Source organism: Caloenas nicobarica, chromosome 5 (assembly GCF_036013445.1).
Source record: "Caloenas nicobarica isolate bCalNic1 chromosome 5, bCalNic1.hap1, whole genome shotgun sequence".
Lineage (NCBI taxonomy): Eukaryota > Metazoa > Chordata > Aves > Columbiformes > Columbidae > Caloenas > Caloenas nicobarica.
Genome location: NC_088249.1, coordinates 35,409,959 through 35,436,362, shown reverse-complemented (window position 1 = coordinate 35,436,362; position 26,404 = coordinate 35,409,959). Strand labels below are relative to the sequence as shown.

General features: G+C 41.4%; 2 protein-coding genes across 3 annotated transcripts; both read right to left on the bottom strand.

The window, feature by feature from the left end:
- Nucleotides 1-266: 266 nt before the first annotated feature.
- PLEK2 (pleckstrin 2) lies at nucleotides 267-9,631 on the bottom strand. Its single transcript, XM_065636676.1, has 9 exons — nucleotides 9,584-9,631; nucleotides 6,957-7,121; nucleotides 5,797-5,978; nucleotides 4,984-5,075; nucleotides 4,463-4,650; nucleotides 3,842-3,943; nucleotides 2,666-2,749; nucleotides 1,421-1,499; nucleotides 267-397 (listed from the first exon to the last, which is right to left on the bottom strand). The coding sequence occupies exons 1-9, from the start codon at nucleotides 9,629-9,631 to the stop codon at nucleotides 270-272; spliced, it is 1,068 nt and encodes a 355-aa protein (XP_065492748.1). The 3' UTR covers nucleotides 267-269.
- Nucleotides 9,632-12,847: 3,216 nt separating this feature from the next.
- On the bottom strand, nucleotides 12,848-26,195 carry EIF2S1 (eukaryotic translation initiation factor 2 subunit alpha). Of its 2 annotated transcripts, none has more exons than XM_065635847.1 (8): nucleotides 26,155-26,195; nucleotides 23,982-24,223; nucleotides 22,373-22,452; nucleotides 21,749-21,900; nucleotides 18,927-19,033; nucleotides 17,039-17,136; nucleotides 15,984-16,127; nucleotides 12,848-15,699 (listed from the first exon to the last, which is right to left on the bottom strand). In XM_065635847.1, the coding sequence occupies exons 2-8, from the start codon at nucleotides 24,220-24,222 to the stop codon at nucleotides 15,574-15,576; spliced, it is 948 nt and encodes a 315-aa protein (XP_065491919.1). In that variant the 5' UTR covers nucleotide 24,223; nucleotides 26,155-26,195; the 3' UTR covers nucleotides 12,848-15,573. The 2 variants fall into 2 exon arrangements, with proteins under 2 accessions (XP_065491919.1, XP_065491918.1); XM_065635846.1 differs by having other exon boundaries at nucleotides 26,092-26,189.
- Nucleotides 26,196-26,404: the final 209 nt, after the last annotated feature.

Here is a 26,404-nt window from a genome sequence, read left to right as displayed (position 1 = left end):
CTCATTGTTTCTTTGTAAAGCCCCATTTGTCTGTATCCACCTATTGTCTTCTGACTCTTGGTTAGATGCTAGGTTCTTGGTGGGGAATTATTCTGGATCTACCTGACTCCTAGGCACTTAGGATGCTGGTCTGCCAGGAATTGCTAGGTGCTATGGTGATACAAATAACAAAAATAGACTATCTAAGGGAAAAACAGCACTCTCAGACAATGAGATCAGGAAACTCGGTCAGAAGTGTGACTTGTCATTTGTCAGGTAGTCCAGCTTACTCATGTCAGTGGTTTGATTGCCTCAATCCACTGTGCTCGCTCTGCCTTGGAGCTGGCCTGGATATAATAATGAATGTCATTTTTGGTGATGATTTTGAAGAGGTTGCCTTGCACATTGCCCTTCACTCCTGTAGAGAAAAAAAAGTGACAGATCAGGAAGGTGCACTGAGAAATGCTTTGTGGCAATATGAAGCTTCATGGGGAAGAATTTTCATTTAGTGAATTAGGGCATCAGACCTTTCAGTTTCATTATGGATAAGACATTTAAAGCTCTTGTGTCTTTGATTTCCCTTCTGCAAAATATAGACATAGCACAGACACCCCTCACATAGACTGTATGAACTACTGTGTACTCTGCACCATATATAAAATAGCCGCTGTTTAGATGGCAAATCTTGCTTGAGTTATGCAATGAAGGGATGAACTCCCTACCAGTTTGTGCAGATATGCTCCTGCCCATCTTTGAGTTCCTGTTAGCAAGGAGCTCTATTGCTCATTGTGCCCCATCCCCAGACCTTATCTTTTTCAGACCTTGTCTTTCGTCTTTAGAAAGATGCTCCCTATTAGACATCCACACATTGTGGTTGCTGTCATAAAACAAATTGCTTTAACAGCAGGAACACTTATCTGTGAGACTGAGGTTCTGGACAGATGCCTAAGCTACGCATATTCACTAGCAGAACTGTTTTTTGTATTGCTGGCTTTGTTTCCCCTACACTTGGATTCTAGGAGATCAAAAAGGAAAAGGTAATAGCATAAGTAAAGAGGACACACCAAAAAGGGATGACATCAGGAGATACCTCAAGACTTTTAGTTAAACATCCAAAAAGAAGGTGTTTCCTCTTTGTTTTTTAACTCTGGAATATTAATTAGTGTCTTAGGACTGTCTCAGAGGTCCTCTGACTGAGGAAAGCCCATAAAAAGGGTAATACTCAAGATAAGCGGAAATAACGCTTAAGAAATCCCCTCTGGTGTGGACAACCCAGCAATACGGGGATTTTTTATGATGTGCCTCTTCCCTTACTTGTAAGGGGAGAGGAAAGGCCAGCCCGCTTGTGCATGCAGACAGCCATACGCAAAACCCCACACCCAAAGACTGTATTGCTATGGCATAAATATGTATGTGTTAAAGTTTAGAGGCTTGTGCTTACCTGCTGGGACTCCGTTGTCCTCCAGAGCTGAGACAAGACAGCCACGGAGAGAAAATCCACCTACTGGCCTGTTTTCTTCCTGCAAAGAGAAAGGAAATAAGGCTTATCTGGAAAATATCATCATTAGAATAATTTCCCGGAGCACATCAACTATTTTTATGAAAGTGGAGATGCGATGTCAGTCTTTCCAGATATAAAACATCCATGTCACAAGAGAAGTCAGTTAGGACATGTAATAAAATGCATTACTATGTTGTTTGAGTCTCAGATGTTTCTCTGATGTAGCACAAGGGTAGGCTAACAACCACATTTCAAACTTATGTATCATCTTATCAACAACAACCTATATTAAAAAAATATATATATATTTCTGCAAGTTTTTAGCTTGCTGCTTTTCATTGAGGCTGCATAGGGAAAAAAATGGCCTGTTTTCACTAGTAGGCTTGCTCTCTTGTCTGATCTTCAGGTTCTGCAGTTTGAGTTTATAGCATTACAAAGGTGAGTTGCAGTGCAAAAAAAAACCAACACAAAGAAACAAGTAACAAAAAATGAACCAGCTACATAAGCTCTTTTCACTGTTGTGTTGCTCATGTCTTCTTTAAAAGTCACATAAAACATTTCTATACATGTTCTTTTAGAAACCTGTTGGGCTTTGTGGTACCCCATGCATCAGGGGCTGATGGATCAACATGCCCTTCTGGGTTGCTCACATTGATCATTATATCCATGAAGATAAATTCCACTATTCCCTGAGCAAGTTTAAAACTAAGTAGCAGAAATTCCTATAAATACTTTGGCATCAAGGAGACCCTATTCAATGCTGGAATAAGAATGTAAAAAAATCCCAGTAGTAGTAGGACCCTAAAGTGGTGGGATGTCAGCCCAGAAAGATCACAGCCCAGGAAGAATCCCTGCAGGAGCATGGTCTCAGACTGTGTGGGTACAGCAACAAAACCAAACCAAACCAAAAACCAAAACAAAAAAACCAAACCAAATAATCCAAGAAGACTGCTGCCCCTTGGCTTAGGAAAAGGAACCTCACTGGGGAAAAGACGGGAAGATGCAGGGATAGAAAATCCTAAAAGGATAACCTCCCAGGGAAGGCCAGAGAGGCCTTATTCCCCAGAAAATGGAGAGAGGAACCCAGAAGGAGATTTGGGTGAAAGAAACATTTACAGCATAATTGTAGTTTCATTAAAATGTTGTAAGAGGATTTCTGGGGGTCTTAACTCCCCACTCACGTACCTTAGTGGGGTCGTAGTAGTGCAAAAAAGCAGGATCAGCTCTCAAAACAAATCTTCTCACCTTCCAGTTTTTCCTCTTGTGCCCCTGTAGAACAGAAGAATTCAAGTTACCACCAGAAAATACCATCTGAAATGGCCATTTTCCTGCAGGCTGTAGGGGAGACCTAAACAGGAACTGAAAAAGGAGGTTTTGGAGCCAACAGAGAAAAATATTGTCTGACATCTTAGCAACTCCCAGGATTTTCTGCTTAACATCCTTCTTCATACAATGATAATTCTTTCCTCTCTGCCTTTGTTGTGCTGAGAACCAAGACAGGAGAGCGACAGGAGCAATTGATTATACCCCCAATTCTTGCTCTTAATTTCAGATTAAATACAGGTCTTGGATTAAAAGCCCATGGTTGTGTGCTCTGAGGGGATTATTTCAGGTTCTTTGCAGCTCTGCACTCTTTCGCCAGAGCCCTCTGCGCTGCTGACAGTGAAGGACAGCACTGCAAGCCAGAGTAGAGATGTGGCCATGTGGTGCAGGCCGCGTTCCCTCTGCCGGTGGCTGTGTTATGCTTTGAAACAGCGTGATTGATCCTCGACTTGGACGTAGCAAGGGTCAGAAAATAAATCTTGTAGACTGAGGGTGGGATCCTGTAAGCACTTACTGCCAACAAGAAATTGTGCCTGAAGAAAACAGGTCTCACCACCACCAGAGTGTACATGAGTGACTGTCCACAGGTAAATGTCCACTTCATGCAAAAGTCAGTCTACTCAGCTTTGAAATGTGTCTGTGGCCAGCAGAATGTCATAGCTGCCCACACTAACCAGATGGGATAGGTTAAACCAGAGGAACAGTGATCTGCGTGGAAGTGAATACAACACCTCAGATGGCATTTGGAGCTGGGGGGAGATGGCTTCTGCTTTTGTTACTATTTTATACCTTTCAGTATACAGTGAATATATACAGAACATCCAATTAGTCATGTCCCAGCAGCAAATTCCATAGCTCACTTCTTTATAACTAGATACTCTTCACCACACGATCTCTGATAGTAGTACTGACAGGCAAGTTAGCTCTGCTGGCCACAACTGTCCAGCCACGCTCGCATAAATCACATTTATTCTCTAGGAAGCCCGAAGAGCTGTCATTTTTCTTGTTTTCCAGTGAAGGTTCAAAGGCTGTATTTACCTGTTTCACTAAGAATCCTTGCTTCACAATCGTGCCGCTTAATTCTGAGATGTTAAATTGTAGCTCTTCCTTGGAACTGATATTTTTCTTACTGCTCTCAGCCTGCAAATAAGGAAAAGATGGTTCCACTTTTCTTTTTAATCTAAACACACATTGAAGTACAATTTTCTGCATTTTATTTTCCTTGAGCTGGTTTTAGCTCATATTTCCCAAGTAAATTCTACTCCATAGCCCTACTCCTCAACCTTGTAAGTCCAAGATTTACAAGCAACAAACTACAGCTGTAAAGCCTACACATGCACCGTGGCCTGGAGTTTTAGTGTAACTACAGCACGGCCTCCGTTACATGCAGGCACAGCACTGCATTTGAGGGAAACACTCCTTTTAATGCCTAATTATGTGATTTGTAGATCCCTCCATATCCATGTAGCTACTTGTCCCAGCAAAAGTGCAAGTGTTAGTACTACTAAAAGACTAGACCTGCTCCTTCTGTGTTTGCTTTCCTATGCTGCATATTTTGCCTTTGGTTGCACGCCATGCATGTCCTCTTTACCACTGCCCCAAATCCAGCATGTGACAAGGGGCAGAGGAGGTGCCTCTGGTGGCAGCTGCATCACTTACAAACATGTACAGTGCAGTGGAGTCATCAAGGAACTGCTCAGAGAGGTCACTGTAGCGTGTGGCCTCAGTGCTGCGGGCTCCCACGGGCTTGATGAAGTTCTCCTCCATCAGCATGGATGCCAAGGTGATGGCCTCAAATCGTGACACAGCAAAGCTGTTGGAGATGAGCCAGTCCACTAGGGCAGAACCTGCAGGGAGAAAGGCAGCTCTCACACCAAGACAACATGCTTTTCCAAGGTGAGACAGATGGTCTTCTGCCACACAGGTCTTCGTTTGATGAAACATTTTGGCACCACCACAAAGACTGTCAATGAAGTGCAAGGTTGACCAGAAGTGTGAGGTCCACCATGTGCTTCCATATATGCAAAGAGCAAGAGAGAAAGGTGTCAAAGAGCTTGGCTGCACTAGTGCTTTCCACTGGGCCACAACTGATACCACCATGAAGGCAGTACAGTAGTTCCCTTGTCTCTGCCATGTGGCGTGTCAGATGCGAGGAAGCTCTTTGCCTGCAGTAGGTGTACCTGTGAAGGTCTCTTTGTATCTGTTGCCTTGCTCCAAGTTGCGGGTCAGCTTAATTCCAGTACTGCTGTCACACATTCTCTCCACTATGTGTCTGTAAATGAGAGCACAGGACAACGTTAGCAGAATAGAAAGAAAGGCAAAAATTGCCACGTACTTCTTTCAGTGCCTGGGATGTCCTCATTACTACCGACATAGAGATGGGAAACAGCCTAGATACTCCCCCAGAAGTTTTGTCCTAAGTACGATTATAGGAAAACTTTATTCTCCCAATAGCAGCATTAAACAAGATGCCCCACAAAGTATCTTTCAAGTTAAAGCACTTCAAACTGAGCTATACTCAGCCTCCATTTAACTTCTCAACAAAATTAAATTAATGTAATTTTTCTATTTCTTAATCAGTTCTCTGTTTCCTCTTGTTTAACATGATGCACCCTAAAAATACTAGTCTGGATTCCAGCTACCAGCTTTCAAAGCTCACCAATGTGGCACAAACAATGTCGTCGCTCAGTCTTTCCCTGACATTACGTCTTCCCAGTGAGAACCTTAGCAGCTGACTAGGAAGGTGTTCAAGCCAGCAGCGAGGTGCCTGTGTAGAACCCACATACTCCCAAAAAACAATCATCAGGAAAAAGTGAATTCCCGTACCCTGGTAAAAGTATGTGCAAACCTAGGGCAGAGCAGGCAATTTAGAGGCTCCTGGCCACAAGGCAGTGGATCTGTGCAGAGGGGAGCTTCCCTTGACCCCCCCATCCATCAGCTTGTGTGCTTTGCAAACTGCAGGAATAGCAGATGGAGAAAGCGGTTACACTTACTGGAGGCTGATTTTCTCTAGCAGTTTGAAAGAGTTCTTCATTCTGTGAAGCTCTTGTACCTGTACCGGGTGACCAGCATGAATAGCTCCGGTGATGTCCAAAGCCCAAGAGTCTCGCTCCTCCCTGGAGCAACATTCAAGGAAATAGTCTGTATTGGTTTTTGTCCTTAGTTTGATGAGTAGCTGTGGAGAAATAAGTGCGAAGCAATAACGTCATTTAGCTGTTGTCCTTCACTTGCATTTTTCTTCTTTTAGCACTGGCCCAAGTAACACAAATGAGTCTGATATAGCATCCCACCTGAGCAGTACAGAGCAATTCTTGGCCAGAAGGATGGTGGGCACAACTCTAGGTTTTTTTGCTTCCTGCCCCTGCCTCAAATCCCTGTGGTTTTCAGTTCCAAGCATGGTTTGCATGCATGGAGCTTGTGGTACTTAAAAGGGAGCAGACCACCCAGACACTGGATTACATAGGAGTATGCTGCTGACTACAGAGCTTTTCACACCCAGATCTCTAGTTTACTCAACAACTACAAACTCTCACCAGGCTCTTCCTGCCATGAGAAGTTCTGAAATAGTCACCAACTTCCAGAGTCATTTCCCTTCTGGTCCCACTCGAGGAAGTCTGCGTTGCCACTGCCCACGCGTGAGCGCAGGAGCACAAGCGGCACTTTCCCTTCCAGAGCCCTCCTGCTGGAAACTTTCCACAGCAGGAATGTCCCACTGGAGAAGGAAAAGTGAGTCTGACCTGGCTGCCCATGAGCACCCATGGATACAGCCAGAGTTTAAGGCAACTACCATAGAGGGTAAGTTTCTCTTTTTTCCCATCCTCCTCAAATTTTATTGAGTTGTGTACTTCCTCTCTCCACACACTGTTGGGCTGATGCATTTACATTTATTCTTCCCACTGTGAGTGGGACATTTTTCTTTTGTTAATGGCTGTCACCCAGATTTGGGCATAGGGAACAGCAAACACACAATGAAGGAGTTCATTGCTTGTCCTGGTTATGTTGGTAACGGCAGCTTGCTTTTGGGTGGACCCAATTCTGGAAACACCCCAGTGATTTGGTTGCTGTAATCAAAGAAGTCAGGAGAAGAGGAAAAGACTAGGGAGAAGTTAGAAAGTGAGTGTCATTGAAGAGGGATACATTTTTCAAGTCATACCGGTCTGTTCTCATATTCCAGGCATGGACAAGTAATAGTGCAGCCATCCAAAAGGATCCTGCCCTTTGGAGAAGGCTCCTTCTTGCCTCCTTCAATTTTGTAATACAGCAGCTTATCCTGAAGCAGGACGAACCATCTCACTTTCCAGTTGCGAACAATATGTCCCTAGAGAGGAAAAAAATCCACAGAGCTGACTTCAACACAAGCATTGAGGAATTACTTTTTTCTTCTTTTTTTTTTGGTTGTGAAAATACCAAAAACCAAGAGGAAACTGTATGAAAAGAAACACAAGAAGCCATCAGGAGTTCTGTTCTCCCTGAAGTACACGTTTTTAGTAACAAAATAGCACAGCTCCCTCATTATAAAATCGTGGAGCAGTAGAAAGGTGCTTTGCTCTTCCTTCAGCAAGAACAACTTCTTTGCTGGCAATAATTGTTTCTTGCAAAAGCTCACATGAATTATCTCAAAGAGCTGTCATTTAGGTGCACACCTGCCCGCTGACAGCACTAGTCTGGAACAGGGCTAAATCCAAAATATGCGAGGCCCCTTGGAGACAAACTTCTTTCGTTCTTTGTCATTTTGACGTGGCTGTAGATGCCGAGTGGTTTTGAGAGCACTTTGCTGCGTGCCTTGGCTTTTCCTTATATCCTTTCTTGCTGCTAACGAGTGGTTCATTTCTGTCCTGCACATTCCCTGTGCTACCGTTTCCTGTAAAGGAAATACTAACGGCAAAAGAATGAAGGCAGGCTGCTGTTGAATGCCTCCTGGGCTATACCAGAACACAGACACCACGTCTTCTTCCCCCTGTGCAAACGGCCACCGTCCCTGTCCGGCCCGGCTGCCGAGGGGAGCTGACTGGCGTTCCCACAGGCCATGGAGCATTACAGCCAGCGGGCAACGCGCTGCGAGGGGAAAGCTCTGACGCCCGGGAGAGGGCGGGCGCAGCTAGACGGAAGGAACATGCAAGGTCCAGTTGTGGCAGGAATCAAAGCTCATTAATTTTCCATGAGTAAAGGGGAAAACCAGCAGTTTCCAAGGAAAGGTGCGGTAATGAGTCTCTAAAATCCAGGGCGGTTTAGATCTAACGTCTTCTAGTCTATACTAAATGCAATTTATCTAACTTGGGTGTGTTCTCTCCCTCCCTTTGCCTTCTTTAGTATTTCTTTTACCTGTTGTAAAGTCCCTTGGCTATTTTTCCTGAGAGCATGTTCTTTGCTATGGCTCTTTTCTTTCCGTCTTGGAAATGTCCTCTTTTTCAAGAGGTTGCTTTACCTTTTTTTTCTTCATCTTTACCTGACTTCCACACATTTATGTTATATTTATAACATACTAAAATACATAATTCAGTCATTTATAACGCATTTAGATCATCTCCTTGCTTCTGCTCTCTTCTTAAGAAAGGTCTGTTTTGGTTTTTTTTAACCTGTTCTCATCCCTTCATAATTTTCTCTGGATGCTTTGTTCTGTTCTCCCTCAGTTTTCTTTAGTTGTCTTCTTCGTGGCCTCCTTCCTATCCAACTGTGTGTCTCGGTGATGCTGTACAGACTTTTGGCGTTCACAGCACAGTGTGCTGCCGACAACCTATTCCCCTCGCACGCTTGGTGCCTTGGCTTCCCATCGTATACACCCGTAGCCCAGAGAGGAGAGCAGGAGCTGGGACTGCTCTGCGCTGGCTGCAGAAGGGAGGACGAGGAACAGCTTGGGCTGTGCAGCCCTTCTCCGCATAAAGAACAGCTTCACATGGCCAGCAGCTGCCGGGAGAGCTCCTGACCAGGATTACCTTCATGTCAGCACCAGAGGCACTGCCACGTACTATAGAAAGTCACTTCCCAAGGCGTGGCAAAGCTTTGAACGTACCTTTGAATCACGTTTTTGGTGGGCAGTCAAGGACCATATAAGTCATTGAGACAAGGTCTTGGTACTAAAAGCAGCTTATGCCCCTTGCTAAGTTGCCCTCGTGTCCCAGCTATGACCGACTTGGTCCTACAGGGAGAAGTGCTGGAAAGGCTGAAACCTGTGACACCATCTTTCAGCTCTTTTCTCCACATTTTGGCTAAAATTTTCTTATAGTGCAGCTTGAGGGGTGTGGAAGAAATAAGTTATTTCAAACACATTTCTACATTTGCATTGCTCTGATCCCCTTCAAAAAGGATAGTCTGTTCTCCATCCTCTCCTATGAAATGGGAAACCCTGCTGAGCTGGGCTGCTAAAGGCGGCACAAACTATCTTCAGAGACTGTCAAAACATCTTCCCTCTTTCCATCCTCCCATGGCCACTTCCACTGCTGCCGTGTAGCCGTTTGCCAGGTATTTTTTTTATGCAGAGGCATGCCCTAGGTGCAGACATACTGGCTTTCTGATACTTGAGTAATCCTGATAGCTAATTCACTTTCCACTGGGTAAACACTGCCGTGAGGAAACTGAAGGGAGGGTAGTGAACACATGCAGCTCCTCTGGCAGGCATCTGCATAGACCTGGAGGAGCTCTTGTGCCTGGAGCTGCCAGGAGCCCCTCAAACTCAGCACCCAAGGGGCTGCCTTGCCACAGGCCCTGGCTCGATCCCATCCCTGCTCAGTGGCTTCTTCCACGTTTGAGCAGAACTGCATGAAGGGGAACCGGAGCACTTACCCGTTTGACGAGGAAGCCCTCCTTCAGGATTCCCGCTGCCTCCTGCATCTTGGCCAGCAGGGAAGAGAGTCGAGCCCCCGCTGAGAAGCGCCCAAGCCCTGGCAGCCTGTCCTTCTGCACACAATTTGTTTAAGAAAACTCATTTTTCTTTGCTGCCCTCCTCCTCCAATGTGACGCACTCTCCCTTCCCTGTTTTTTTCTCCCTCTCTTCCTACCTATGAGACATTAGGTAAACATTGAGCTGGCTCTGATACGTTACCTGCCCTCCGGGAAGTAAAACAAAAGGAAGCCTAAAAAGGATCTCGGAAGAATTCCACAGAATAGCAAAAAACCTCCACCAAGTGAGCTGGCCAATACAAGCAGCCACATAACGACAAATCAGGTATTGCATGGGAGGGAGAAGCAGAAGTATAAGATCACATCCCTCAAAACTTCAGACTAAGCAACTCTGCTGCTTAAAATTTCTCATCTAACAAACACGTCTCACAAGGGTTCTACAGATCAGAACACGCTAAGGGTAACACATAGAATATTATGTTTACAAGGAAACCTTTACAAACCTTGAAAGAATTTCTTTTGCCAGAAATTGATTTTTACCAAAGCAGCCCCAAAGCACCTAAAAGCCTACTCTACTTTCAGCAACCTCTGGGTGCATAAACCAAGATTCTCAACTTAATAGCCTAAGTCCCAACATAAGAAACTATTTGGGCTTTCAGTGAAGCAGTCTGATCAAAGAACAACGTGCTGTGACCTCCTGTAACTCCCGAGCACCTCTGAAACAGAGTGCCTTTTTGTGTCTGAATATGAGCTTAGATGTTTGTTACATTTTTTAAGACTTTGGCTTAAATAAATATGTTTGATATATTTATCGAATCTTGTCCTGATGAAATAAACCAGTTTTAGTATTTCAGACAGTGCTGCTGTTCAGAAGCAATATTCTTTGCTGTACTGTGAGCATTCCCTCACTTGTACCAAAATAAAGGTGATATATGTGGGCAGGGCTAGGGGCTGTGATAAGAAACATGATGTAGAGTACAAAAAATAAACAAAAGCACTCGTTGCTATGTAAAAAGAGTCCGGAGTTCAATAAGACGAAGTGACTCAAGTATCTCTCAGTCTGTGCACACAGAGTCAGATTATTGGTCACGCTTTCATGTACCGAGGAAAAGGAACAAATAAATAATTTCTTTATCTTTATACTATTTTTTATCACTTTTAGTAAGGAAGAGCAAGACACCGAAGAATTCAAATCTGACAATGTACTGGAGACAACCTAGAGAACAGTCCCGCAGAGATCATGAGAAATACAATGTGTGACTGAACACTCCTTGAAGTTAGAAAACCCGACTGCTGCAGAAAGAGAAAGCATGCTGGCTGAGATTCCAAAAGCAGCCGGCCCATATGGAAATTACCTGCGTAGCTCCTAGTGTACTCCCTTTGCCACTCTGGGAAAGGCAGGCAGCCACGAGGCAACTGGCTGCAGAAGTCATATCCCAGTTATGTTTGTTCTTCAGGCCACCTAAAGGAAGTACAGCAAGTTTAACAGAACACCTAGAGGAGTATTTTTTGCTGTAGGTATGTGGTATTTCAATGGAAATTTTTGTAATTTTAAAAAATATTATTGTGGCGGTAAAATAAATGAGAAATGAACTGAAAGTATTTATTTAAGTTTAAAAAAGAATCCCTGTGTTGATACATAAATATAAATAGAAGTTGTACTCAGAAGCAGAATCTTGGGAAAAAAAACCCTGATACATTCAGCAGAAAAAGGCAAATAAGTGTCAGCTCACAGTATTGCGTACATCAGAATTAAACTTGAGAAAAAAGAAAACTTGAGTCTAGGTACACAAGAGACCGCTGTGTGCCTTTCCTGGAGATGCACTCTTTACATACCCAGCTCCAGGAACACAGCATTCCACTGTTCGGTATTTGAGGTTTGACTTCACCTTGTTCAGCTTGTTACTGCAGGCGATTTGTAACAGGGTGGGTGAGATAATTTCATGCTAGTGAGGGCAGGTAGAAGCTTGCCGGGGGCTCTTGCTCAGTGATCTCAGAATTGCACCATAACCAGCCCTCATCTGAATGAACTCATTTTCTCCAACATGCAGACCACCCACAACCCTGCAGATGGGTCTTGACAAAATTACCATTAGCAACAAAGAATTTTATGTTAAACTGCCAGTGAATGGTGAAACAAACATTGCTGTAGCTGGCCATTAAACAACAGGATTTGTATCAACTAATTTTTATAATCTAGAGCCTTCCATTTCTTCACTACTTCAAAATATTTCTTCAATACTTTGGATATTTATCATATACATACCCCTTTCCCTCTGTCACATTCTGCAATTACTCAAGGCTAACAAACTGCCCCTACCTACATTGCTCCCTGAGGCTGACTAAATGTACACCTTTCAGGGTCACATAGTGTAAAACGCACCAGGAGACCTGGGTTGCTGTATTCACACGTGCTGGGAAGGCAAGTTCTGGCACTGAAGTCGGTGGGTGGAAAAGGACATACTTTGATCCGTAAAAACCTCGGGAGCTCTGTATCAAGTCTGTGGGACTTGAAGCTCACTGAAGGGAGGACTGTCTGTTTCCTCAGATCCTTTTTAGAGTGCTTTCCACACGTCAGTGTAGTATTTTAAGAAAAAAGCACGGTTGAGTGCTTGACATTTTTTTTCCATTCAAAGTGTCCCCCAAATACTTGATATGCTGTAGAATTTCCATTTGGCTGCCCGGAGTGGCAGCTGCAGGCGCCAGCACCGCAAGATGCTACTCAGGGTTGAAGGGAAGGGCAGGAGCAGCTGGCTCTGAGCGCAGACCGTGCTGTTTCAGCTGGCTGACGGGACAGACATTGCTGGCACCTCCAGGCCAGTCCCTCACAAAGCCACAGACAGCCGATTAAGAGCAGCTGGACAACCTCTGTCGCATGTTCTGCAATGCCCATCGTGTATCATCATGTGGACAGTGTCACATAAACTTGGCTTTTTCAAAGCAGCCTCTTAAGATGCTACGACTTTGCCCTCTACTGTAGGACACCATTCAATATTTAGCTCCTTTAGTGGATTAGAGATGAAAGGAGATGAAAACAAACCACATCAAAATAAAAAATGATTAAATAGTTCTAGATAAAAGTGAAAGATGACAAGTGTTTAAAAGTATTCTGACATAAGAGCATTTTAAAAATTAACTGTAGAAAGGTGGCAGTGTTTGAAAATCATTGTTTAATTGCCTATACTCTGGAACAAAAAACTATCAGAAATTAAACATCAAAGCACAGATTCCGCTATGAAGAGCAACACGCCAGTTCTACTGCATCTAAAAAAACACTGAAGGCCAGAATCAGAGAAAACAGCAAGGAATTGTCACTGTACTTAAAAAACAAACCACAACAGCCCCAAGAGAGGAGGGTACCCCTTCTGCAGCAGCCACGATTTCCCCTCAGAAGAGGACACTGGGCTGTGTGTCACAGGACTCTGTGTGCCTGACCTGAGCCAGCACTTCTGAGGTTTTTTGTATTAATGAATCCTTATCAGATGTTACAAGAAAAACTGCTTCCGAGCTGCCCATTTTACAAAATTAATTCAGGATATGAAAGTCAAACTGAGATCCTTACAATTAACCCATCAGGCCAAGTCCTGTCCACAGGTATACCTGTTCCTTCAGTTGACTGCACCAGTGCAAGTGGAGATTTTGGCCTTGCAATTACAACTGAGTAAACAGCACAGTCGCTAATGAACAGCCAGAACACGCTTCCTCGCTTTGGCAACTGGACAAAGACATACAAACAAACCCCAAGGCCCTGTATTTTAAGCACTTGGTAAGCAAATGCAGTTCCACACATACAGAAGAGACCAGTTGAGATAGACTGTATCACCTCAACAACTTCTGAAGATCCATAAGTCACAGCAAGTGATGCAGCACAGCTGAGACCCAGCGCTGGCTTCGCAGATGCAGCGCTCCCTTACACACACCTGAGCAGCCCTCTTAGACCTGCTCCTTCCAGCTACATGACAAATATCCACTAAATTGTCTTGAACCTTTTATTTAAGCTTCTTGGTTAAAATCCACTCAGGCAACAGGAGAGCCTGACTTTAGCTGCCACGGTAACAAGTGACTGAAACGCATTTATCTTCGACTGCTTTGTTACTGTCCTCACCATCTCAGTAATTTTTTTCAGGCACTCAAAACTGACACAGAGTTGTATACATCAACACACTGAGGCTCTAATTAGAAAAGTTCCTGTAGCTACTTGAACAAGTTTAGCAAACTTTTGCCCAAGTTACTGGCAGAAATGATGCTCACCTATTAACAGACCAAAACAGCTCTTGGAGATGATAGTAATTGTAACCCCCTAATAACAGGTGGGTCATTTTTCAGTGCTTTGCTTTATAGCATTATTTTGGCATACGGATCACATGGCAACTTTTTAGCTTTTAAACACTATGTTCTTTTGTCTGAGTATCCACGTGTTGTGTTTAATGGAAGACAAATCACTATTTTAGTGAATGGGCAAAGTTGGAAGAGCTGTTCAAACAGGATACTAACATCACACCTCCAAGCCATGACAAGGTTATCTTATAAAGCTTCTGAGAAGAGAACGATTTGAGAAAATAACCATAAAATAACCCCAAAGATTTGGTTTTTCATTTTGTGATGACACATTCGGCTACTTTCCAACATTCTGCAAAGACTAGAAGTTACTTAACTTTTTTGGTTGAGTACACGTGAAACTTCTCTGACAACCAAGCATGGATTGAAATAGATATGCCTGTTGTGACTGCCTTTTGTGGCAACACCAAGTAGCAATTACATTGTTTGTACTGTAGTGATATTAAGAATTCCTAGTTAAGGCTCAAAGCTTCATTTATGAATTTTTCCTCTGGCAGCACAAAATACTATGAAAAAAAGCAGATGTACAATATGGGACATGACAGTAAAAAAAATATATAAATGTTTAAAAATCAAGCAATCTGGAAAGGTTACTCAAACAAAACAACTCTCCCTTCCAATTTCTGCAGACAAGGAAAACCGGATGTATTTCTTTCTTTTACACTTCAACATGGAAAACACATCTTGTTTCTCTTCTTCAGAGAAGATAAACAAGTTGTTTCTATAGCGAATAGCTCAATTCAATGTAAACCAGATTTAGGGTACGCAGAATTGAAGGTCATGCAGCAGTGAGCTCAGAGGACAGCACTGCCTATGTTGAAGTACAAGTAAGCTAATTAAAGCTCCTGCTATATTCACCTAAAGGTGCAAAATGGAGCAAAATGCAACTATACATGATTTTTCATTTATTAGCTATGTTTATTGGAATGGTAACAAGCTATGTCCGAAATTTTCAAGTTCTCAAATGCAGATAAAAAACAAAGGAAATTTATTTTAAACAAGTCTGCATCAACAAACTTGCAACAACAACATTTTGTTCCACATTGGCAGCTTGATTTAAAGCAAACAAAAGAAAGCCCTTTCAGTGTTAAAGGGGAGTCATCCACTGATCATATCCTTCCAGGTTTTATATTCATACCACTCTAGGCTATGCAACAAAGGAGAAAAAAAAAATCTTGGAGTTACACAGCCCAGAAATTTATTGAATTTTTGCTCAAATACATTTTGTATAGAACTGTTCAGCTTGCTTGGTTTTGGTGCTCTCAGGAAAGCTCAGTAACAGATGCACTGAGCTGTAATCCCCAATTAGGAATTGTTATGTATGACGTTAATCATGGGCCTGCAACCTCCCTCTGGCCAGATCTGAGTCTTGAATTTGACTAGGCAGCTTCCCCCTGAAGGCCTGAATTTGTGAAAACTGCTTCATCAAATGTTATTTAGAAGAGCCTTTCACATATTGGTCTTTTCTAAAAGAGTAAAACACTTTAAGTATCTGCATTTGAAGTTTTCAATATTAGAAACATTTAGTCCAGAGTGTTTGCAATGGGGTCTCTAATTATTCATGTGGTCTGTCTCTTCTAAATACTCCAGAATATTTAGTCTTCAGTCTTGGCTTCCATTTCTTCAGCATCATCATCCCCATCCACTTCGGCATTTTCCCTCTCCAGTCTTTCCAACTGCCTTGCAAGCTCAGTTTCATCTGTGTCAGTAACCACCTTAGGCTGGAAAAAAACAACACATGGTGAACTGTCATTAAGAAAGACCACATACATTTGCAGGCTCTGATTCTACATAAAGAGCAAGAGATTAAGTACATCCTGAAGTCACAAAAAACCCACGAAAATTAGAATTTTTTGTCATTTGTTTAAGAACACAGAAGTTTAGTTTTTTTAGTTTCTTAATACTCTTTTGCTAAAATTTCTCCTAGCACTACTGACTTCCCTCTGCTTTAAAAATGTTGCAAGGGAAAAAGAAAATACCCTTTTAGAATGTCACGTGTTCTTACCTCCATCTGCACATTAAAGACTCCTCTCTTCTCTTCAATTTTTTCTTTAATTACAGTCATGGCTTGATTTAGAACAGACAGTCCTTCAGTTCTCTCCAGTGTTGTAGTAGTCATCACATAACGAGGAGGGGCTATCAGATTAATCTATCACATCGTAGGGATAAGTGAGGGAGGAAAAAAAAAAGCAAACTCAGTAACAAAACCAAAGAAAAATCTCAAAAGCAAAGTGAGCAATGCTGTTCTGAATGTACAATTCACAGAAGAAGAAACATTTTTCCATTAGAAAACCCCTTTCTAGAAGTATAAACAACTAAGACAGAAGTAGCAGACAGGAAAGTACATGGCCCACCTGATTTCCAAAATCAACATCAGTTATTTCTACATAGTATATTTAGACAAATATTGTTAAGCAGAGAGTGTCCACTTTGCTGATCAGTAAAACAGCTTACCACATAATTTTTCAAACAATTTAGAGACCATGTCTTTTGTATGTATAAATATATATATATGCGATTTTTTTTTTGTAAGATGACTGGAAAAGTAAACTTTTGTTACAAGAAACCATGTTCTAAGAAGGAAGTATTTCTAAGTTTTTTTGAAAACACTTATTCAGTGATGCACTCAATATCCTAAAACTGCTAGAGAAGAAAACTAGGCCTGGGTACAGTAGCCATTCTACTCAACACTCAAACATACATGGATCAAACATTCATTTTCTTACATAACCTTACATCTGAAAATAAAATTTGTTGCTCCCTACCTAAGGCTACATAAAGGAGCAGTAGGTGTGTAGTGTGCCAATACTAGACTTCAATAAATCGAACAGAATAAATACAGCTTTTGAACCTGGGAAGCCACAGCGCAGTCTCAGAACAACTGTCAGCACACGGCTGAAAGGAAGTGTGCTACAGACCTGCTAGAGGAGAGCCAGAAATCAGGTACACTGCTGCCCAGCTTCAGCTACATGACTGTGGCAATTGCAGTTGCTGTGCTCCTGGTACCTGAGGGCATCAGGGAACTTTGCTTTTGATTTCACTATTAAGACAGACACTTACTTTAATGGGCATGTTCTCTGTGGAACAGTTCAAGCCAGCTCTCAAAGCTTCTTTTACTGCATCTATGCCTTCATAACCATAACAGGCAACCTCAATATCTAGGACAGAGGAATACAAATAATAAAACTTCAGTTACCAAGAGCTGTAGAATCTTCAAAGCTTGTTAACCTAAGCTTTAGTAAAGCCTTTTAGCATCTGATGTTTATCCACAATGTGAGTCTCAGTAGCTGAGGAAGGTATTTTGCTTTCTTGACTTGTAAGTTAAGTCTTCAGAAATTCTTCAGATGTACATTTTACATTGTGCTTTGAAAAGCCAAGGTATGAAATAATATACCCACATTCACGCACCTCTCACCCAATAAACTCATTGGCAATAATTACGTATTTCACGTGGAGAGATGAAAACATAAAAGCAATAGATATCGGAGAAAATGAAAGATCTGTCAGGAAAAATGAAACCTGAAGGAAAGCACATCCACGAATTCATGGAATTCTGCAGCAATTACAGAGGCATCACTTGAAGAGCACTAGAATTACTTTTATTTTATTAAGTTATGTTAACATATAGTTATAGCTTTTTGTAGATGTTTGGAAATCAAGGCATAGACTAAAGCTAGTCATATCTGTAATACCCTGATTAGTCTAAAGATAAAGAGTTCTTTACCTATGTAGCAATGGTGCAAGACTTAAGCTACACAGAAAAGTTAGTTTCACTTCCAGGTGACCAACAACAACCTGTTAATTCTCAGCTATCACAAACATATTTACAGAAGAGCATCCCAGTCAGCCTCAGGATGAGATTACAAGCCAATGGAGAATTGCTACGCTTGCTTTGAAGACAAAATTAAAAACAACTTAGACCATCCCAACAAAATAGCCAAGATGAAGGAATAAGAGAATTTGCTTGTCAAGTAATTTTATTTTCAAAACTAATGAAGTGCTATTTATGTTAGCAATTTCATTCTTCATGGCAATCAAAATCCACTTACATTTTTGAAGTCTATGCTAACACATGGTGATCTAAAGCACTAGGTAAGGAATTTTTCATTACCCTACTTTTTGCACTCTCGCCTTGACTCCACTGTCATGTGGACACGGCTTATCTCCACAGTAATCAACAAATGCTAATGCTCTTCAATATACCCTTGCAGGGCAGAGACAGTTTCTCAGTCTGGTTAAAAAATGTGACTCTGCTACATTGACTATCTGTTTAACGGCAAGCATGCTTTTAGGCTGTTCAGGTAGCTGTACAACCACATTTACAGCTTTAAAGTATGCCTTCTTAAGATGTGCAGGCATGTGTTTTTTCTGCCTGCACTGAGCTAATATGAGACAAACTGGCTTTATGAATACAGTAGAGATATGCTAAGCTTCAGCTAATATATTCCTGCTGAATGGTTTGCAACCAATCAGTCAGAGATACACCCAGACGAAAGTCAGAACTATTTTCACATGTTCATGGACAAGTGGCTAAGACACATGACCCAGTTGTACTGATCAATCAACCCGTTAGGGAACCAAAGAATTTAACAGTTTGAATAATGAAAAGGAATATCGTGGATGCAAAAATAACTTTAAAATATTTAATTTAACTGTGTACCAGTGCAATATGATAGTCTGCATTACATATCAGAACAAGTACTTTGTGTCCCAAGGAATCTGCAGTTTGGGGGAAAAGATAAAAGCCAAACCACCTCAGACTTAGAGAATCCACGTAGGCATTCTGCAAGCAATCTTTGATTAAGATGTCTTAATTCTGGAAGAACAGTTCCACTCAAATATCGGCATCACTAACACTAGTTTAAACTGAGCTTATAGTTTGCAACGAGATATGCTAACTTGACTGAAGTGTCCAGACGCGTTCAATGAACACCTGGAAATAACTCACCAGCTCGGATTTTGACTGCTTGTGGGGTCAGACGTCTGTTAATATTGTCAATCAATACCCGCCTCTCTTCCTCTGTCAGATCTAGACTATCCAGGATCGTAGGGTCTCTGAGCCAAACAAAGCCACGTTACACAAGTTATACTGGAATGGACTGTAAAATAACATTAACTTTCGGTACTATTTCAATATTATTATGCACAATCCTAAAGATCTACCAGGCAATAAAAACAGGGAAATTTCTTAAGAGTCCATTGAAACACTGGAAGAAAATAAACACATCTATTTCTAAAATATTTTGAATTGGAAGGATTTAACAACAAAGCAGAAAAGCCGTTTACTCAATCTGTTGCTGGAAAGATCCGAATTGTTATTTTATTTTTTTAAGAAATTTAATGACTTCTGCCCAGCTCCATTTGTACATGATACACAGAGTGAGAAAAATATCTAGCTGCTTGGTATTTATGTTTCCCTCCAATGCGAAAACAAACTCATATTGCATGAAAGAGAATCCAAGATGAATCTGATGTTTTTGAATTATTTTAGCGTTTCATTCACACACAGGATTTTTTTCATTCTGCCAAGTAACCTATACTCATTCCTTGTTATTCTGCACTCCTTTTTAACAGTGACTAGATCACAGAGAGATACTTATCTGCTGCCTACATTACTGGCTAAAGAAAGAATAAAGTTTTCTAGATCATAAGCTAAGAGTTTAAAATCTGGAGATCGCAGAGGCAAACTCCTCTGCTGTTTATCCATATAAATTAGCAGCTCTTCTTTGAGGATGCGTTGTCAATTGTCTTTATCACTACATTAATTTCATCCAAAATATAACTGAAACAAAGACCATAACCAAAAAGCTCCTCACAAAAATGGTTCCTGTTCTTCAGAGACAGGAGTTGCAGTTTTCTGAAAAGCAATATCAGATCACCTACAATACTACTAGCAGGAAAACATGAACTCATATGATCCAAAAACCAAGAGGCAATACAGGAGATTGGTCTCTGCTTCTAACAAAATGTCATCTTTCATAATTTTATATACTGGCTATAGATAGTAGAAGGGCCAAACACAAGCAAACAATCCAGAAATGACAGTTTTTTAACACATCAAAAACATGGACTTGTGATGGAAGCGATTATACGAATTCTGCTTCTTCGTTTACAATCTATTCTGTTAAATCTTTGAGTTACTTTCCTGAGCATTTGGTAGGCTTCCAACAAATAGGTCCTGGATATCTAATTTTTACTGATCAGAGGGCAAATATACTTTAAAATTTTGCCACAGGTATCCTGCTGTGTGAAACCCCAAACCACTAATCCTTGGTACTGAGAAACAGATAGCAAATGAAATCCTTAGAGGGCACACTAAGCCTCCAGCAAGCACTTAAACAAGCATAGGAAGGTAGTAATATCCACATTTTTCTGCTCAACCACTATAGCTTTATGTAAGAGCACAGCAGAAATAAATAAAAATTGCAGTCCATTGTCAGAAGTCTTAAGACATTACTGACAGAAACATGTTTTGAGAACAGAGATTTTCAGAAATTTGTGCTCCAAACTGAATGGCAGATGAGCAAAAAATGGCATGTTTGTTCAGGAATTTTTCTGAGTTTAAGAGAAGCTTAAACAGCCAGTGTAACTACAGATTTTTATTCTTCTACTATACAGGTTTTTAACTAAGTATTTATCAGTTACAGAACGATCTGGAATTCCTTCTTCAGCAATGTGCCCAGATTTCCCCATAACCAGTAAATTTGCTACCATTAGAAAGTAATTGTTGTTCTATGAAACAGAACACATCCAGTCTAAGTGAGGATTCATGTTGTCTCTTCCCCAAAATCACAGAGATGGTTTTAAGCTAATGAAAATGCTACCAAGTGCCATTGCTTAAAGTAAACACAATTTCTAAAATGTTATTACTGCCATCTAGTGTTCAACACAAGTTCATTACTCATAGGTTTATCTGCTACCAAAAAAAAGCAAAATTGGAAATATTTATTCAGAAATAGACTTCTGGATTGCCAATTTCATTACAGAATATTTAGGGGGAAACCAAATAGATTAATTCTGAAAGCAAATTAAAATATCAAATATAATTAAAAAGACCAATCTAAATGCGTATTCCCTTAGCATCAAAATTTCCATCTTTTTCTGTTCATAATTCAATTTCTAAGTTCATTATCCCCTTCCCATTATTTAAGTATAGAGACATAACAAGCCATCTTGTTGCATTTAAAAAAGAAAAACTCTGCCTGTGCAGTGGAACAGTGACAGTCAGCTGAGAGTAGAAATATCTTCAGACACAGAGCTGGATATTTTTGATAACATGTGCTTGGGACTGAGAACAGGCAAATTCTGACAGACAAACCAAGATCAGTGCCGCTTCTTCTGTTAGAAATGTCACAGGCTCATATGTAGCAACAGAAATCTCTCCAGTGTTTGTAATCGTGTTTCTTTTATACGTCAAACAAATTCACCCATGCTTCAGTAGTTCTCTACATCAAATTCAATTACTGCTTTTACAAACCTGATACACACAGAGAAGCAGACTCAAGGATGGATAAAAACAAGTTGTCTCTGAGCCTTTTTCTCAAGAGCATTGGGAACTTGCAGAAATCAATAAGACAGAGAAACCTACAATAAGCAACTGGAAGACTGATGTAAAAGTCTACTAGGTTTACTTGACCAGCACATTCTACATATTAACTCTGAAAACAAAACAAAACAAATCCCCAAAACAACATTATGTTGGATCTATTCCAGGAAATACTTCTCTGCAATTACAAAATAAACCCCTAGAAGTAGAAAAGATGTCCTTACGAGACTGCATGCTTGAATGCATCATAAGCCCCATATCCTGGTCTCTTGTACTTGTCATCAAATACCCAGGCAGTTCTCTGGAATAGACTCTCAAGCTGCTCATCCTTAGTGTACTCCAAGACTTCAGCAACATGGCGAAGGATGCTGTAAACCTGGAACACAAAAGAAATGTTAAAAAACCCCCAAACAAATGCCAAAACCAGACAAAAATTTAGAACCAAAAGTAATTAATGGTAAGCCTTCTACTTGGAAGCATAAGACCACACAGTAGTAAGGGCAGGAGTCAGTGCTTTAAACTACCTGTCTGCCTTTTCAATAAAAGTTGTTCACAGTGTGCTAAACCAGCATATGCTTTTGGATTTCTGGTCATTTCAATATACACCTTTATAACACAAATCTTCAACTGACATCTTACTTGATTTATTCATCAATAAAGAAGCAGCTTAGCAGACCACTCATGGACAAATGAACTGGTTATATATATATATTTGCAGGGGTAAATAAGAATCAGAGTATGCCTAATAAATGAGAACATATTTGCATATTATCCTATGTCTGTGCACTTTAGTTGCTCAGGAAAGAAGCTGGAAATACACAGTGCCTGAATATAGCAAAGCAACTTACTGTCTTCGATTTCGTGAATTTGTCTTCACATTTAATTGCCTCCTCTGGAGAAACTCTTCTTTTTGACAAGTCAATATAACCTATTGGGGAAAACCATTTTGAAAGTGTCAGGCGTTGCGCATTCTCACAAGATAAATGCATAAAGAACAAATACTCTGGCTCAGGATTTGTCTCTTGCCTAGACTATCCCTGTCTGTTGCCACATAAAGTAACAAAACCAAACCTTAATGAACTTGATCAAATTATGATCCAATTAGTATATTATTCTTTCAGTTGTGAATACTTAGAATAGCAAATGTTTTGTACAGCATTCTTTAAAATTACTGCCTTAATGTTTTATCTGCAAACTTAGAAGAAATTTTCATGATATTTCAGCAGTTACTAATTTTTATGTTGCTATACTGAATTTTGGCAAAAATCATATCAGCATACAAAGAAGCAAGTTTGATACATATTTTTGTAATGCTCAACTCAATTTCATTCAAGGATGGCACTCCATCAGTTTAGCTCTGAACAGTTTCCTACTAAAGTAGGCCTGTCCTCAAATTCTGACTAACTCCTTGGATAACCTTTTGGGAGAACTGTCTGTGAAAAAAGTTCTTTTGAACCATCTCTTAGTAAATTTGAAAAGGCCTCCACCTACTTCTCACAAATTATGAGTTCCCCAAAAGATTCAATAGAAGGCCACTATGTGAATTCCAGATATGTTCCTGTGTTATCAAGAGAACAAAATGAATTTGTAAGAGGAAATATTCTTTCATTAGAGATGCTTGGAAAGTTATTTCACTTCAGATCTATCTGAAATAAGTTTCTTCTGCTGCTTCTGTCCTCTCTGCTTTTCCTTACCCTATCATTTGTTACTTAATCTCAAAGTTAACTGCAGTTTTAGAAGTATCCTAGAAAAGCCTATTACTTGAGAAACATCATACCAACAGTCAGGTTTCTATGAGATGTGCTCGGTGTTTATTTTTATTATTTCTTTATACGTGGATATAGATTTTAAAGATTGCGTGGAACAGTATTATCAAAATCCAACATGTTCTAAATGGAAAAATATATTAAAAAAAACATTTAGAGTAAAAGATTCAAATGTTCAGAACAGAGGAAAAGACAAAGTTGCCCGTAAAATCTCAACTTGTAACCTACAGAATTAATGTGTAGTCAATAACACATACATGTCATCTATTTTATAGCCAAGGTTCAAGACTTCTCAATGAACAGGATGTACTGTGAGCATTATATGCTCACCATTTAGATTTTTATCTCTACAGCAGATAATCTTTCTCTTCAGTTAAGACTTAGAAAATCTACACAGATATCAAAAGAAAATGCGACTTCACTATGGTTTGTTGATCAAACATTGAGCTGGTGAGGACGCACTTAAGCAAATCTTTACTGATGTGACTGACCTTCATTAAGCAAAGTCCCAAAGGACACAGAGGAAGGGAAGAATGATTATAAATATCAGATGGCATGATGATGGTGTGTTTTGCTTAAGTGTCTTAAAAAAGAACCACTGGCAAAACCAATGAATACCAAAGCTCCCCATTTTACGTGTATTTCTTTCTATGAATTCAATCTCTATATAGCCCACAATATCCCCAAATACCTTTCTCTTTGTCAACTCTTATGACCACGACGCATTCATTCCTCCCGATGCGGATGAGTTTGTTTATGGAACGAATACGTCTCCTGGACAGCTCGCTGAGAAGGATCATGCCTTCAATGTTGTTGTACTCCAGCAGGCTGACATAGGCTCCCATTTCAGCAATGGACCGAACATTGACCATCACTACATCTTCCACCTCTGGGAATTTATGCTGGTAGAATCTACAGCTTAGTCCTGGCATTCTGGAATTTGACCAGAAAGAAACAAAGATTTTATTTCACAGTACATCATTTCCTTCTCCTACAAACATGGTAAAAAAACCCAGCAAAGGCCATTGAGGATAGCAATGAACACTGGTACAAAAAATTGCTAATTAGGATAAGGCTTGTACAATTCATACTTAGGTTTTAATAGAAACTAAACAATAAATTAACTAGTATTTTAATATTACCACAACGATTTGCTAAGATGCTGATTTTTTTCAGTACAGTAGAAAAAGCTTGCTACCCAGACTTTATTATCCACTTCAACTGTCATAGTACTTATCCACAGTACAGTGTAGACAAGAGACTTGAAGCGGTGAAAATACGGCACTGCACACCCTGCATTCATCTAAATTCTATGAGGCTGTGTAAAGTTTTAAATCAGATTTTTCACAACAGGAGGACTCAAAACAAAAGCAGTCTGCAGTGCTCACAGAAGTATTCTATGTGCATAAGACAGCATGAGAGAGATTGAGAAAATAAAAGGTATAGTGAAGCTTCTGTAGTACTGAGAAGGAAGAGACACTACACTCCAGAAGATGACTTTCTAAACTCAGCACAAGATGTTTGGAACGATCCTGTAAGACCTGCTCCAGAAGCCACCTGTCAGCAAAGAAAGCAAAGGCAATAATCAGAAGAGAAGCCAGAACTAGCCTGACATTAATGAAGCACTAAAAAGGGAAAAAAGCACCTCTCAATGTATTGCTAGTCAGAAGGAAAAAAAAACCCCTGAAAACCAAAACATTATACACTGAAAAAGTACAAAATTAATGCTTCATAATCATGTAGTGGTAAGAATGAATGCTTAAACTGCTCCATTTTCCTGATGATGAATCTACACACTCATCACTGCTAACCAGGTTAGTCCAATTCCTTTTGTCTATGGCTAGAAGTTTTACACAGAAAGCTTCCTACTGAAGTAGGAGCCTAAGATGCCAAGTAAATGCATTATTGCTTCAGAAGGTTTGCTGTATTCACCATTTTGAAGTTTTACTCTTGATTTTTACAGCAATACTAATGCTTTCAAGTTCTATGAGAACTTAAAGAGTAAAATGGTAATGCCAAGTGCTATGTACATATGGCCACACAATTCAGAAGACTGGGTCCACCCTTATTTCCATCCTTAACTTTCAGGAAGGCGAAATACAGACTGGTAAAGGATTATAAAGACACTCCTCGAAAGGTTTCATACAACTTCATATAATTTGAAACCGAACAAAGAACTCCAAGATTAGAAATGAAAACTTTACGGTTCACTTTTCTAATCCTCTTAATGCGGCTCAACTCAGTCCTACATGTCTACTTATGAGAGACACAATAAATATATATTGCAAAGCAACAAGCCCCAACCACAACAAGCAAGAGCGGACCAACGCTGCTCTGCACACACAGCGTTTTACCCCACTCCCTACGGACACCAGCTGTTTATTTTGGCCTTCTGCGGAAGACTCTCGGGACCAACACCGCGCCAAAGCTGGAAATCTCCTTTCCAAGCCGCCAGAAACTCCTCAGCAAAGGTTTAAGTCCCCGCGGCCGCACAAGTCTGTGCGGAAACGGAGCAACTTCTGACCGGCGAGAGCTCTGGCACCGGAGAAGGGGAGCGGGCCCCAGGGCGGCCGGCAGCCGCGGCAGGGCCGGGCACGGCCCGTCTCTAAGCACAGCGAGGCCGACACCAGGCCGGCCCGCCCGGGGAGCGCGGCCTGCAGAGCCCGCAGCCGCCACGCCGGTCTCGCCTCCCATTCCGCCCGGGCCCGGCTCTCCGCCGCGCCGAGCCCCGTCCCGCCGCCGCGGGCAGGCGCAGCCGCGGGCAGGCCGCGGGCAGGCCGCGCGCCCGGCGCGGGCGCTACCTGGCTCCTGCCGGGAGGTCCCGCTCTGCGCTCGCGGCCTGGAATCTCGCGCTGGCCCCGCACCTGCTCCAGCGTGCGCCTGGACACCGCCGTGCCACTGCGCAGGCGCCAACCCGCCCCGCTCCGGCTCCTCCGCACGCGATAGGCCAGCACGGCACCCCCCACGACCATAGAGTCTCAACGTTGAGGCAGAAGGCCGCTCTTTGTTAGAGCGCCCCCCCACCCCCCCCGAGACCGGGCGTTGAGAGCGACGCGGGAGGACAGAGTCTGAGACCTCCGGGTGTCACAAACAGACCCGGGAGCCAATTACGTC